The 15,902-nt window shown below is 43.2% G+C and overlaps 1 protein-coding gene across 3 annotated transcripts in view; it reads right to left on the minus strand.

Annotated features, from left to right (window-relative positions):
• The window catches only part of LRP11 (LDL receptor related protein 11), a 36,674-nt gene extending 21,788 nt beyond the window's left edge, over window positions 1–14,886 (minus strand). The window contains exons 1-2 of one of the 3 annotated variants that reach the window (XM_073337631.1): window positions 14,097–14,886; window positions 7,333–7,490 (exon numbers count right to left, since the gene is read on the minus strand). In XM_073337631.1, coding sequence (XP_073193732.1) covers window positions 7,333–7,490; window positions 14,097–14,628 — 690 coding nt within the window. In that variant the 5' untranslated portion in view covers window positions 14,629–14,886. The remainder of the gene's footprint in view (window positions 1–7,332; window positions 7,491–14,096) is intronic. The other 2 variants (XM_073337630.1, XM_073337629.1) reach the window with 2 other exon arrangements.
• Window positions 14,887–15,902: the final 1,016 nt, after the last annotated feature.

Here is a 15,902-nt window from a genome sequence, read left to right on the forward strand (position 1 = left end):
GAAACATGGATGGATCCAAAGAAAATTGAGACAGAGGATATTGGAGAGCCAGTGGAAGCTGAGAGAGCACTCTGGAGCTGCTTCAGGAAACTAAGGGTATGTCTACACTTTGAGCTGGAGGTGTGATTTCCAGATCAGTTAGACATTCCCATGCCAGCTCTGATCTAGCTAGTGCGCTAAACATAGAAGTATAGTTGTGGTGGCACAAGGTAGCCTCCCCAAGTTCCTACGGTCCCAGGCAGGGTTGCACTCAGAGTGGCTAGCACATCCTTCGGAACGGTCTTGCTGCAGCTACACTTCTATGTTTAGCATGCTAGCTCAATCAGAGCTAGCGTGGGTATGTCTACCTGAGCTGGAAATTACACCTCCACCTCTGAGTGTAGATGTAGCCAGAGGCAAAGCACTGGAGTTATCAGGTGGGAAAAAGGAAGGAGAGCCTGAGTTTTAGAGTGGCCAAGACACAGATGACAGAGTGCCAGAAAGGGCCATTAGGGCAGAGGGATTATGGCACACAACACTAAAAGACAGGGCAAAAAAATGTGCCAGAAAGTACTTGTGGTGGGATGGGAACTGAGACAGACCAGCAAAGGGACCAGGGCAAGACATAAATGGAGTGGTCCACGGAAACTTTGATGGCGCAATAGGGTATCTGGGAACAAGGTAAAGATCAGAGAGGCTCAGCAAGCATGCAGAATGGGCTGCCGGGTATAGTGTCTAGACAAAATAGTACATGTAGATTTGCTGTCTCCAGTCACTGCTTGTTTTGCTCTTGCACTTATAGCTGAAGCTACTTATTTTGTTTAAACGCTGTAATACAGGGCATCATCCAAAATCCATATGATAACCAATTTGTTGCATTTTCATTAGGTATTGTCAACAGGAGAAAACCAATGGGGATAGAAAACTATTCTTGATCAAAAGTCACTTGTACTCCCTAATAACTACTGGGCTTCCGAAACAGAGTCATTATTCTGGAATAAAATTCCTTCTATTCTAGAACAGAGTGTGCACATGGAAAGCTATTCTGGAATAGCTATTGCAGAACAGCCTATTCCACAATAGCAATTCCAGTCAATTTCCCCAAGTAGGCCAGCCCTTAAGGGTATGTCTACACAGCAGCTAGGAGTGAGCTTCCTAGCCCAGGTAGACAGACTCACAAAAGCTCTGCTCAAGCTAGTGTGCTGAAAATAGCGGGTGGCAGCTTGGGTTAGCCTCCCTAGCTCAGACTCAGAGGGCCAGGTGGTCTTGGACTCAAGCAACTGGCCCATGCCGGCTGCTGTCCATGCCATAACATCCACACTGCTATTTTTTGTGAGCTCGCACAAGTCTCTCTTCCTGGGCTGCGAGGCACACTCTCAGCTGGAGAGTAGACATACCCTAAAAGAACCTGGACTGAAAATGCTCAACAATATGTACAGCAATGCTGTACTGAAAATGATTAGAATAATGTCAAGAAGGAAAGAGATGTTAGTTCAAAACACCTTAAATTGTTCTTTATATAGCATTAACTGTTAAAAAACTAACCAAAACCAACTAATATTACATAGTTCTGGGGAAAAACATATTTAGATGAGCAAGACAAATATTTGAGGAATGAATTAAAACGTTTTTGGAATAGCTGTGGCTGAATTGTAATCTTGGCAAGTGCTTATGCACACAAATCAAGTTAACAATTAGTGTAGTGTGCCTAACTCCCCACATACGGTCACTGAAATTCAATTATTCATGCCTGCCATGTTTAAAAGGACTCAAAAACCATTAAAATGTAAAGGACTTTCAATTGTAAAAACAGTAAATAAAGAAAAATGGCAAATTTTAAAAATCACTTCACTACAGAACAGGAATGTAGGTCTACGTAACGCACCAGAGAGGTGTAAAGTGACACTGGTGTAACTAAGAATCAGGCCTCTTGTCTACAGTATATTTACTCACCTAAATTTTTTGGCTCAATGCCTCTTTAGTAATTTAAATAATAATTTTTTTTAGCATGTTATGTATAAGATAATTCACTAATAGTCACTGAAAAAATGGGCTTTCCTTAATGTGAGTGTGTTAAATTTTTAAACTGAACTTTTTTTATGCTTTTATAAATTGTATAAGGTGCCCAACGTTTCATCAAGGCACTTCTGATAATATGAAATAAATAAATATTAATAAATATTTATAAATGGCATTGGAACATAAATGTTTTTAAAAGGATGTCTTATAGTTAATATTAATTTAAACTGCATACAGAAATGACTGTTACCCTATAAACTAATGTAACAATAATTTAAAAAAACCAGTATAAAATGACAGTTTCCATAAAATGTTGAGTGGCTTTTTTAATTTGACACCAACTATCTAGTCACCAATTCCACATACCAGCCATGGACACAGTAACATGTTCTCCAGTATTTAGAAAACAGTAAGCTAAAAACCAATGGTGAATTTATACAAATGAAGAACGCATGGCTATTTAAAGATAACCACAAGTCCCAGGTGCATCCCGAAGCACAAACTGAAGACAAGCATCTATCATACCAGAGAAATGCAGTTATCGTATTGTAACCATATTCCCTATCCTCCTAGAGTGTGATATTCCATTTTAAAAATGGTGTAATCGAAAAAATAGTAAGGTTAAGTAATTTCGGGACATGAAAAGGTTCTTCCATAATTGGACTAGTTGAAAACTTAGGCCTCAGTGAGCAAGTAGCTCTGCACGGGTACACCCTTTCACCCATGTGGATCTTCTACAGTCTACACTGAAATCAGTGGGACACTACACAGATCTGTTCATTGTCAAAGTAGAACTTTTACATATAAATCTTCCAAAACCATGTATGGGTCATGACTTAACCTTTCATGCATGTGCCTATTTCAAAGTGTTACTTAGTATTTGCTACTGTATGATGATGCTTAATTGTTACCGCCATGAACGTTCTAGAACTTTTATTCTCAACAGACTTGTGGTGCTGAGCACCTTCTGCAAAGTGTGACATACTCAACATGGGAGTTGAGGGTATACATGGTATATAATGGGGGGCACTGAGCACTTTACAGTACTGAGCCCAATGTAAGGAATGCTGAGCACTTTACAGTACTGAGCCCAATGTAAGGAATGCTGAACACTAATAAAAATGAAGAGAAATTCTGTGGAATTCTTTCATTTTATCCATTTACAATTATTTTTTAAAACCTGAAAGACCTCAGGAGTTTTTCAGCACATACGACAATAGCACTCTAGAATTAATGCTTGCTTTATAACATGGTTTATTGATAAATTCACTTTTCTCTTCTCATGCAATTAATCTCCCTGATGTTACTTATTCTTATTTTGGAGCAGGGTAGTTTGCTCCATGGGCTGGATAGCCCAGGGCTAACCAAATCCTGATTACAGGATGAGCCTCACCCGAGTAGGATCAAGTAATTCCCTATAAAGGGCAGCAGGGGGGCACAGAGGGGAAGAGATCAGAGACGGCTAGGAGTGGGCAAGAGTCCTGGGAGTTGAGACTCTAGCTAAAAAGAGTCCTGGGAGTTAAGATTCTAGCAGAAGGAGTGGGAGTAGCCTGCTAATACAAGATGGACCCTGAGCAGGTAATGGAAATTGCAAAAGCTCCCCAGGCAGGGAAGTCTGGGAGTTGGAAGAGAAATGTTTGTTTGTGGGACTTTAATTTAGCACTTAGAGTCTTATTTTGAGTTATTTTCTGTGAATAAACCAAGATACCAAGGAGAGGTTTCTTGACCTCAGAAAAAAGCATGTGGAGTCTGTATAAGAAGGCCTTTGAGGGAGACATTATTAGCAGGATGCTGCAGAAGCACTCGTGGTGATAAGGGGGTGCATAGAAGGTGACCAGCCCTGTTACAAGCCTAATGACCCTTTTTTTCCACCTTCCACTGGGATAGGGTCCTGGATCTATCTTGTTCTAATCCTTGACTGAAACTAAGCAGCAAATTCCCAGAAAATTATAATAAGCCACCTGTCACATACTTCAATGACTACATTCTGTAGGCAGCAATTTGACAAGCAAATTATTCTTTAGCTAAATTATCATGAAAGAAAAGTTTCTTTCTACTGATTGCCTGCTGCAATATGACAGGATCTGTTTATAATCACCCCTATCTCCCTCTGTGCCATCTACTTGCTCTTTTGTACGTAAGTGCAATGTAACAGCTGTCTTTTATCTTGTTTAAACACACAACCCCAGTCTCCTTGGTGCTTTTGGATTTATGTACCATTTTAAAAATGGACAATAAAAAAAAGTCAAATACCAAAATAAAAGTCAAGGTAAAAAACCAGGGAATATTTGTATGAATAATTATGAATATTACCTAAACTCTAATAAATTAATGTGATCTCTGCTAATTATCCATTAATCCTGAATTCATCAACGACAATGGAAAAACTCCCACTGACTTCAGTGCAGCCAGGATTTCACCTATTAAGCATAAATTTGTGAAAAGTGTTTATTTTTGTTGAGCAGATCTACTCTTTCACAGGTATTTACTTTGGCGCCAGTACTGTGGTCCTTTCACACACCAAACTACCGTTGACTTTAATGTGACTTTTGCAAGCTTATATAATTCCAAGATTGACCTCTCCATTTTATTGACTATACTTAAGTTTGAATCAAAGATAAAAATATTAATGCATATTGTTTAAACATACATACTTTAGATTTAGATTTTTTTGGTGTTCTGGAAGCATACTCCCATAGTGCATATTAATTAAAAGGAACTTTTTAAAAACACATTTTTGGTTTTTGTATAACAACTAATTCTTTTCAATACTATTCTATAAAAATTATTTAAATGTAGTGATCCTGAAAGGGGCCTGAATAATGAGCGATTCAGTTTATCCACAAAATAGGTAAAAGGTGTTCTTTGAATTTCATTCAACTCCCCTATGGAGAATGCATACCTAATTAATGTCTTCCAGACCTTCTAAATTCCACATCAACAAAACATTAAATTAAGATAAACAGACTAGCAATGATACATTGACATGTGACAGACTCAAGTTTTGAAATCACCTCTAGTCATTTAGCACTGGGATGATTGGAAATTGGCTCAGTTATGTTTGCAGTTTTTGTGATGTGGGTCTGGTGATAGCAGGTGAGATTTTCAGGACTGGTTTAACTAACGCTGAGCGTTTTTGAAAATGCCATTCTGTATGTTCTGCAAGTAGTGTGGCAATAGATATATTCCAATACATAAATTCAATGACTAACCATCAGAGAAATCCACATGCTTTCTTATCAGTTTATAAAGCACTTTTTTTAGCTGTGATATGGGGACCTTTAATAAGAATCCATATGCAAATACAGTAAAACCTTAAATTATCCCCCAAGGGACTAAAAATCTGAGGCCTTGTCTACACTACAAAGTTTTGTTGGCAAAAGTTATGCCACTTTAATTAAAGCGCTTTAATTAAAACCGCTGTTGCATGTCCACACTAGCTCCTTGTGTCGGCAGAATGCATCCACACTAACAGCTCTTGCATCGACACAGAGAGCAGTGCAGTGTGGCAGCTATCCCACTGTGCAACTGGGGCAGGGTGCTGTGGGGAGTGTTTGCAATGCCTCATGGGGCACGTACAGTGTCACATGATGCAGGTTTCTCAATCCCATTGTTCCAGGGGCATACTAGTAGATTGTCAGCTACTTTTTCAACTGAAGCATGTGGGGGCAGGGAGAGAAGAGTGGTGTGTCCGAGCAGGGGAGACAGTAGGCTGACTGATCTATCCTGGGGGAGGGGGACAACCCCCACCTCACACAGGTCAGGCCTGGCTCTGTTCCGCACAGCAGTCTCTCCGCAGCCTGCTCTGCCTGCCTATGGTTCTGTCTGTGATTCCTTCCAAGTTCTCCCACAGCCTCCTCAGCGGCCAGGAGAGGCATCCTGAGCAGCTCTGTGAGCTCTCCATGCTGAGGAATGGCTTGAAGTAGTTTCCATTATATACAGGGTTTACAATTTGGTTCAATGGCTCTCAGCACCCCCTCTATAAAAAGTGTTCCAGAACCCCTGCCCAGAGCTTTGAAAGGGGAGGGGTGCATGCCTGTAGAGATCAAAAAAGTAAGCAGAATGTCACGGCAGGCATTGTGGGATACTGGCGGAAGCCAATTCTGTCAACAAAACAAACAGCAGTATTTACAGTGATGCTTTGTCACTTTAACTGTGCAGCAAAAGACTTTACGCCTCTCACTGAGGTGGTTTTATTTTGTTGGCAAAACAGCAGAGTTTTGCTGCCAAAAGTAGCTTTGTAGTGTGTACACCTCCACTGTTTTGTTGCCAAACAGGCAGCTTTTGCTGATGAAACTTTGTAGTGTAGACACGGCCTCATTGTCTGACAGCTGTTGGGCTAAATACTGCTCTCTGTTACACCATTTCAAATACAGAGTGACTTCACTGAAGTCAACAGAGTTAGATCAGATTTGCTCAAGTGTAAATGAGGAGAATTTGACTCTGTGCGGCACCTCTTGGAGGCGCAGCACACACAGGTGCAACCCAGGAAAGGGTTGGCTGAGGGGGTTTTAAATGGCATTTGTGCTCTCCTGATTCTGGGCTGTTCCAGGGACCACTGTGGCCTGTATATGGGCAGCAGCATTACCCAGAATCTTGGTAGCATTATGTGCTGTGGCCCATTCCCTCCTATCCCTGACATCCCCCTCTTCCCCTTGGCTGAGTCCCAGACATGCCCTCAATGCTCATACTTGTGAAGAGTCCTGGGTAAGCCACTATCACAACCTTATGCAATGTCTGTCCCATAGGAAGTCTCCCCAGCCAGCTAAGGGTCTCTTCTGGTCTCTTTGTGCAGCCATGGCAGCATTCAGGTGCTGGGCCAGGATGTGGTATCCCTACCTTGGTGTTAAATTTCAAGACTAAACAAAATTGTACTGGAAACCTTAGTAATAAATTAAAACAGTCTCTTAGGATTGGTGTGGCCTACTGGAGATAGTCCTTAGTGTGACTTTTCCTTCGAGCTTCTCTATAAGCTCTTCCAACAAGTTGTTGGTGAAAATACCTTGTTTTAATAACTAAGTTACTGAGGTACCCCTACCCTGGATCCTAGAAGCTGAACAACTGCCATGAAAAAGAAGCTGTCTGGAGAAGAGAGAGTAAATATATTAAGAGAATTTTTGAATCTACTTATTTGACCATAATTTCTCATACCATTAATTATACAATTTCATCACTACTGGCAAGTCAGAAAAATGAGGCTCTAATCTTTTTATACTAACTTGATCACGAACCACATCTCTGTGAATAGACTAACATTAAACATCTACATTTACAACTGAACTGAATACAATTATCAGCCAAATAACTGATTTTTGCATGCAATACTATATGTACCTTTATATCAATTGATGAGTCACCTTGCAGCAAAGTCCACTCATATTGTATGATTCCATGGTCATCTAAGCTTTCTCGGCCATCCAAAATCACCCAGTCCACTGGTGACTGCAGCACAATATCTTGTCCTGCCTTGCTGCGTGGAGGTTTGTCGTTTTCTTTAAAAAAAATAGAATAGTTATTCATCAGAGGAAACAGAATTGTTCATATTTAACTAAAGAATAAACATTCTACGTAAGACACTGATTTATTATTCTGCCTTTCTCTGATTTGAAAGGTAGAGAAAACAGCTTTCAGCGCTCAGTTAGTTTCCTGTCCCTCAAAATCTGAGTTCCTATGTTTTTGCCTGTTCAGCATTAAATAAGTTCAGTGTGTTTGTGTCTGTTAGTTGAACATGCTCTGTCAGAAGTTTGACTATAAGCAACCTAAATTCACAACACAGGCTGAAGGGAAAAAAAATCCATGGAAGTTCTCCAAAAGCTAAGATTTAATTAATTAAAACACACACAGAGGCTTTTAAAACAGTATTACAATGTAAACTAATCCCATGCCCTTTTGAATCTTGAGAGACAGAAGCATGTCCTTAACTTTTAAATGCAAGGTTTAATTATGTCTAAGTGGCAATACTGGTAAACTGCTGCATGATGTGCCAGCTTCATCCAGGGAGAAAACTGGTATATCTTCATGCTATGAAACCTCATCTACAAACAGGGATGCTTCAGTTGCAACAATTATACAGCAAGTAGGATGGCTGGAAGTGTTTTTTATTTAATTTAGGAGGACCAAAGCCAACATAAATCGTATATAAAATATACAAGCACAACATTCAATGTGTGGTCCCAGGGCTTTACATCTTCCAGATCCAACAATGAACACAGGATTATTAATTTCCTTGTGGCCTCTTTATGGTACTCATCACTCTAGGAACTGAGGACTCTACAAACATTAATTCACTTATTTTCAAACAATACAGTGAAGTGGTATTATCACTAATTTACAGATGGGGGAACTAAAGCACAGAGGAAGTAAGGCCAGAAAAATAACACTAATTTTGAAGGACTAACTTGAGATATCTAGAAATATTTAGAATTTTATAGCACTCTGTGTTCAAAGCACAGTTCCCCCTGACTTCAGTTGTGAGAACACAGCACTTCTACAAATCAGGCCACCAGTCTCTCAAGACGGGCATCCAGAAAATCAGGTAAACAGCGGGCATCTTGGAAAACACTGGTTTTGGCAACTTGCCCAGAAACACACAGGAATTCTGTGGCAGAGGCACGCCCTGATTCTAATCCCCAGGGCAACATTCAAGTGCCCCAACCATGGGACTGTACTTTCACTTCTTGCAGTTCCTTGCCTCAATCACTGCCTACTCTAGCTGGCCAGAAACTGGGGAATTCCCATTCTGTGGGAAAGCCCAAATATATTTATTCTGTTCCAAAAGAGAGATGAAATGACACTTTGTCTTGACATTTTCAAAATGTTTCCAAGGCTCCCTGAGCGGTGTGGAACCCTCTCAGCCCACCCACTATGGAGCCAGGCAATTTGGGGGTCGTCTGGGTTCCTGAGACCCTGGAAGCCGAGACCCTGGAAGCCCTGGCTTCAGAGCAGTCCACCTGGTGGTCTGCCAAGGAGTTGAGAAGCCCTGGGAGCCACAGCTCTGGAACATTTTGCCTGGAGGGCTGCCTTGGAGTTGAGGAGCCTGAATCCCCAGGTCTGAGGCAGCCTACCAGGCAGGCTGTTGCAGAGTCAGGCTTCCCAGCAGCCCACCTGGTGGGCTATTTAGAAGCAGGGGAGCTGTGGAGGTGGGAATGATTTTCTGATGGAAAAATCAAAACTTTCCAGCAAAACTCAATTTTCCAAAAGAAAATTTGAGGTGTGTGTGTGTGTTTGTTTGTTTTTTTTTTTTGTGGGAAGTCATTCCAACGGGAAACTCCCAACCAGCTCCACTACAAATCTTCCAACTTCCGCAACAACTGATGCAGGTCTTACAGAAACCAGCTTCATTCACTCTGCATTCCTTTCCTGATTCATTCCCTCAGCACAGTCCAGTCTATGCTCGACTGAGACAAAGTTCCATTCTCCTTCTGTTTCTGTCCCTGTCTCCCACTGTGCCTGTCCCTGCCTCCTCTCCTGCTCCTCACCCACACTTGAATCATACTGCTTCCTCCTTCTCCACAATGCGTGGGAGGAGCACGGAGGGGTAGCATTGAAAAAAGAGGAGAAACAATCTCTCTGCCCTCAGTTCCAGTGCTCGGCCCCATAGCAGTTGCAGAAGTCCTGTTCACCCAGGATGGAACATGCTCTGTGGACATAGAATATTTGGAGAATTTTGCTACCAACCTCTAACCAACCTGTACTGAGCATGTGGAAACAATTTTCACAGGCTTATAACTTTGAAAATCCACCCAAATTAGTCCAAGGAAAAGCACATCCCTGACACCAGAGCAACCTCCTGCCAAATTTCAAATCCATGCTCTAAAGAACAAATGCAAAAGAAACAGTTGTAGGAATTTAACATTAACAAAATAGTTGAACCATATTTTTCCTTAATCTCATTCTCAACAACAGTTGAACCACTTTTGCTGAATCTTTCAAAATAAACTCAGCCTGAGTCAGACAGGCAACATGAAAAACTTCAGCCCAAGGGCCTTAAGCTTGGCAATTTAATAAGCAACTGAAAACAGGGAAGGGTCAGGCAACCTTAATAACTTAGACCTATAGAAAGTGAATACAAAATGCCATGATTCTCATTTGGTACCAGTTTACACTCACACAGCACAGGTGTAAATGATGACAAAGCACAAGGAAGGGAGATCAAGTTCATAGTGTGCATTTCAACTTCTATTTTTTAGCTTTATTAAGCTTTAATATGGATACTAATATGCTGATTTTACAACTTAACATTCTCAGATTGTATAGCTGTCTGTCTGCAGGAAAAGGAGCTATAGCTTTGGAACCCTTCCCCCCTTTTTATGCAGACAACAGCAGATTTAATCAGATCTCCTTTCCCCTATTTCTTTCACAGACTTGGAGTGTCACCAATAAATGTTAGGTGGTACTGGTATGGCATCTGAATGGAGGCTTTGTTGTAAAAAGATCGCTTTATTAAAAGCTCTTACATTCCTGCTGACATCAGTTTACCTGAATATTAATTCCCCTACTTTTTATCAGTAACAAGAACCCTGGGATATTGTACCAGGCAAAAACAGAGGACCTACTGTAACATCTGTGACTTCAGTGAAATTACACAAGGGATGCAATTGTACTGAAAAGTTTAAATCTGCCAATAGGTGCTTTCAGAATTACAAATACAATTTAGGTTGAGATTACTGAAAATTACTCAAAGAATTTAACAGTGAAACATTAGAGACACCATATTTTAGGATTATAAAGATGCTGTTTTTTAAAAGACATCTTTTAAATATATCTCAAGAAAATGAAAAGATAGGTAAAAGAAGATTCAATGTGCTCTGAACCCAGGATTCATCAAAGAACAGGAATAGGTAAAGTGTGATTCTAGTATGAGGAAAAATCTTGAAATGTAAAGCTTATTGTAAAGCATGTAAAGTGACAGCATGACATGTGAGGAGACATGTCTTCATTTTCATATTAACTTTTAGATGAACTTTTCAGTTTAATTCAAAAATGAAAGGACAGCACCATATTAGACCTCAATTTAACAATCTTCAGTTTTTCTTTCCTGTCATGGCTGACAGAAATCTAAATAAATGGCCTTTCTGCCTCACAGCTCTGCTTCAGCTCCTACCTAATTGTATTAAGCAGTTATAATCCCATTTGTGATATCACAGCCAACCCACATAGAATCAGATGGAGGATAGGTAATACCAAGACACTGAGCACCTCACAAGTTTGGGCCAGAAGGCAAATTTCTATCCTAATTCTAAAGTAATGAGCAAAAAAATAGGTTGTGAGGAAGTGTAGTCTAGATCAGGTATTATAGGCCTAATTTTGTTCCCACTGATTCCAACAGAAGTTTTGCAAATTATGTCTATGAGAGCAAGGGCAGGCCTGACACTACTGGTACAAATTTTTACTTCAATGAGTTAAAGATCATGCCCTTCTTAATTAGACATCCTGAGGTGAAGAACATATAAAAACATAACTGGGGAAGAGCATAAATTGGAGGTCAACTTACCTAAGTTTTCATATTGCTATTAAAATTGCATTAAGCATGAAAGTTACCTTTTAAGAAAGATTTTAGACAGATTTTTAATAGAAAAACAATTTTAAACAAATTAGTTACATGATGAAACTACATTATAGTTTTGAACTAATATTCACTATTCAATATTCATTGGCTTCAATCAAGTTGTAGTGGCATAACACTGGTGCAACAGGGGAAAATCAGGTCCAAAGTCTCCAACCCAAGTGGCTGTCCTATTGGGCAAATAGTATTAGGCTTTGTCTACACTAGCATGTTTGTCGGCAAAACTTTTGTTGGTCAGGGGTGTGGAAAAAAACCACACCCCGACCAACACAAGTTTCACCAACAAAAGAGCCGGTGTGGACAAAGCTATGTTGGTGGGAGAGAGTCTCCCGCTGACATAGCTACCTCCACTCTTCGGGGGTGGCTTAATTATACCAGCATGAGAGCTCTCTCCCACCGGCATAGAGAGGCTACACAGGAGACCTTACAGTGGCGCAGCTGCAGCGATACAGCTGTGCCACTGTAAAGTCCATACTGTAGACATAGCCTTAGATGAGTGTTTCTGAGTGTTCTTCATTCACACCTATTACTAAGTGTTTTCATGTTACTGAAATGTCATGCTACTCAATAATGCACATACACTAAGTGTTTACTTGGGTAGACATACTGAATTCCTTGAAAGGATGTATAGGAAATATTTGTACTCCATGAAAAGGTACTGAAACCATAACTAAGCTTAATAGATTGTCCTTTAAGATATTATTTTCTAATAACAGGTCACATTTGTAGGAGGTGAAGCAGTGAGTCCAAGAGCTTTGCTTCAGATGTCAGGAATCCTGAAGAGAACAGTCTTGAATGCTGGATCCTCAGACATGTTTTCTTCTAGATCTCATTTCTTTGGATTACTTGCACTGAGTTGCTTTGGAAGCTGCTTCTCTTTATCTGGTTGATTCAAGATTAACAGTACCATCAATTCTGCTTATATATCTCTAGGCTGTCTGTGGAGCCTCTTTCTCTTTTTTTCCTCTTATAAGATCTGATACTGAAATTCTTAAGCAGGCAAAACTCTAACAGAAGAAAATAGCATTTGGTTCCCTGTCATCTTCCTCCCTGGGTTTGCTTTGCAGAAGTCTTTTCTAACAGTTTTGTTTTTGCGTGAAGTCTATCTTGCTCAGCCACAGTACCAATCCTTAAACTCTACTTTGCTAGATTCTACCATTATGGGGCTGAATTTTCAAATGTGCTAAGAACTCTCAATTCCACATGAGACCCTATATAAATATGATAATCTCTTTTATCCTTGCATGAATGCTGAGCTCATGAATGTTTTAACTCAATTTGTTAGCTCTTCACTGAACTGCCATCTTGAATATTGGGTACTAAGTTTCATATTGAAGCAAAGCTACAAAGTTTATTTTCCTCATACTCATAATTACTGCAGAATGAGCCACATCATGCAAACACCTACACACATGAGTAAAGCTACTCAGGAGTTGTCCCACTGACTTCAGCAGAACTATTCATCTGAGTAATTTTAGTCATGTGAATAAGTAAGTGCAGGATTTTACCCAGAGTTTATATATAATAAGGATCTTTTTCTCCCATAAACTCTCTTCCCCTACCTTGGTATCTATTTATGATATGGGAGAAGTAACAAGAGCCATGGAACTAAGTGTGATCTCATTAACAAGGCTGGGTCAGTGAAACTAATCAAGACTTGAAGGAAGCCACATGCTCAAGTACCTTGCTGAATTGGGGCACCTGTGCCCAAGCTTACTGAGTGATTTAAATAAGAGGTGAGATGCTTAGCACCTCGAACCTTGAAGGACTGACCCCTCAATCAGATTGCTCTACATATGGGCTAAAACTGTTATGATTAGCTGCCTTATCTGTAGATGCACAGCCAACATCTCCTGTAAAATTCTCAGAAAAAGAGGGGTGCAATTAGTACCATAACCAGCAACTATCCTACAGCTCTTTGCAATCTGTTTGTTGGTGTATTAACCACATTATATATAAAACGAGCCCCCTGTTTATTTAAAACTCTTTTAAACAGTGACAAAATTGTGCTATTTAAAAAGCTGCCCTGGGAGCTTTTATACCGCACTCATCCCCTTAACAGATTGCCCAACCCTCTGCTTATCAGACATCAGCAATTCTCCGGAAAGGCTCTGGCCTTGTTGTCCCTGAGAACAGCCGGCTCAGGTGAGCTGCCAATGTAAACTCTTTGGGACAGAGCCATTGTCTCGTTGCAGGTCTAGCACAACGGGAGCGGGGGCGGGCTGAGAGCTGCTGTGAGCTGTAGCTCACGAAAGCTCATGCTCTAATAAATTGGTTAGTCTCTAAGGTGCCACAAATCCTCCTTTTCTTTTTGCTGTAATGGAGGAAATGCAGGGAGCTCAAGAGCCCATCTCGTCCCCAGGACCGAGCCAACCCTGCCAGGTGCTTGTCCAGCCAATTCCCCAAGCCCTCCCGCTCGCTGAGGGGCCCCAGCGCAGTGTCCCACACACCAGGCCCCCTTGCTGGGGGGCGGGCCCAATGTAAAGCAGCGATACCCCCGGGGCTCTGGCGCCAGCGCAGCCTCCTCCCTTACCTGCTGCCGGGCTGAGGGCGGGGAGCGGGCTCCCGCGCGGGCCGAGGGCGGGCAGGTGCGTGCGGTTGGCGGGCTCCAGGCTGTAGCTGCTGTAGCCGCGGTGCGGCGCGAAGCGGCAGACGGCGCGGCCGCGGTAGGTGCAGTTGAAGAGGTAGCAGCTCAGCGCCCCCGGCTCGCCCTGGGGCCCGGCCCGCTGCACCACGGCCAGCGAGCAGCGCGGCTCGGCGCAGCAGGCCTGCAGGCACTGCTTCCAGCCCGCCACGGCGGCCGGCGCCCGCAGGAAGGTGGCGCCCGCCGCCAGCGAGTCCTTGGTGCGGATGATGGCGTCGGGCCGGGCGGAGAAGGCGGCGCCCCGGCAGCGGCCCCCGCCTGCCTCGTCCGGCTGCAGCTGGCGGCGGAACTCCTCCAGCAGCGACTCCACGCCCGAGATCTGCGAGCGCAGCTCGGCCAGCGGCGCCGCCACCTCCCCGCCCGGGGCCCGGCCGCACAGCGCCGCCAGCAGCAGCGGCAGCCGCAGCAGCAAGCAGGCCATGGCGGGGCGAAGCGAAGCGGGCCCGCCTGCCGCAGTCACCCGCCGCTGCAGTCCGGCGGGCAGGCGCGGGGCCGGGCCCGAGCGGCAGCCGGCGGCCTAGCGGGCTGGGGCGCGCTCCCCGGCGGCAGGAGGCGGCGGCATGGCCCGGCCGGGCCCGCGCGGGGAGGAGCCGGACGCAGCAGAATCAAGCGGCGGGCAGCGCCGGAACCGGCTCAGCACCAGAGTCCCTGGACAGCTCCGGGGGCCCCGCCCACCCGCCGCTCCTCTGGCCCCGCCCACGAGCTGGGCCCCTCCCGCCCCTTTCCTCGTCCTGTCTACTACGGCTCCTCTGCCCCGCCTCTAGTCTTCCTGCCCCGCTTGTTTCCAGCATTGCCCTTAGCCGGCCCCTATGAGAGCCTCAGGGGTTTTCCCAGTGGCACAGGGGCGGCTGCGTGTGATCCTTTCCCTCTGTGTCACAGCAAGGCGTGGTATAGGCAGGCAGAGCACCACCCTGGGGTCCCAGCCGCCTGGGCTCTGGTCCTCTGTGGCCACAGACCAGTCACTTCATCCCTCTGTGCCTTGTTTTCTCCATCTGTCAAACAGGGATAAAGGTACTTGCTTTGCGATGCGCTTAGAGAGCTAGGCAGGAAAAGCACAATACATAAGAACGGCCATACTGGGTCAGACCAAAGGTCCATCTAGCCCAGTATCCTGTCTTCTGACAGTGGCCAATGCCGGGTGCCCCAGAGGGAATGAACAGAACAGATAATCATCAAGTGATCCATCCCATCGACCATTCCCAGCTTCTGGCAACCAGAGGCTAGAGACACCATCCCTGCCCATCCTGGCTAATAGCCATTGATGGACCTATCCTCCATGAACTTATCTAGTCCTTTTTGGAATCCTGTTATAGTCTTGGCCTTCACAACATCCTCTGGCAAGGAGTCTACAGGTTGACTGTGTGTTTTGTGAAAAAATACTTCCTTTTTTTGTTTTAAACCTGCTGCCTATTAATATCATTTGTTGACCCCTAGTTCTTGTGATATGAAAAGGAGTAAATAACAATTCCTTATTTACTTTCTCCACACCAGTCATGATTTTATAGACTTCTATCATATCCCCCCTTATTCATCTCTTTTCCAAGCTGAAAAGTCCCAGATTTATTAATCTTTCCTCATATGACAGCCGTTCCATACCCCTAATACTTTTTTGTTGCCTTTTTCTGAACCTTTTCCAATTCCAATATATCTTTTTTGAGATGGGGCGACCACATCTGCACGCAGTATTCAAGATGT

Source organism: Lepidochelys kempii, chromosome 3 (assembly GCF_965140265.1).
Source record: "Lepidochelys kempii isolate rLepKem1 chromosome 3, rLepKem1.hap2, whole genome shotgun sequence".
NCBI lineage: Eukaryota > Metazoa > Chordata > Testudines > Cheloniidae > Lepidochelys > Lepidochelys kempii.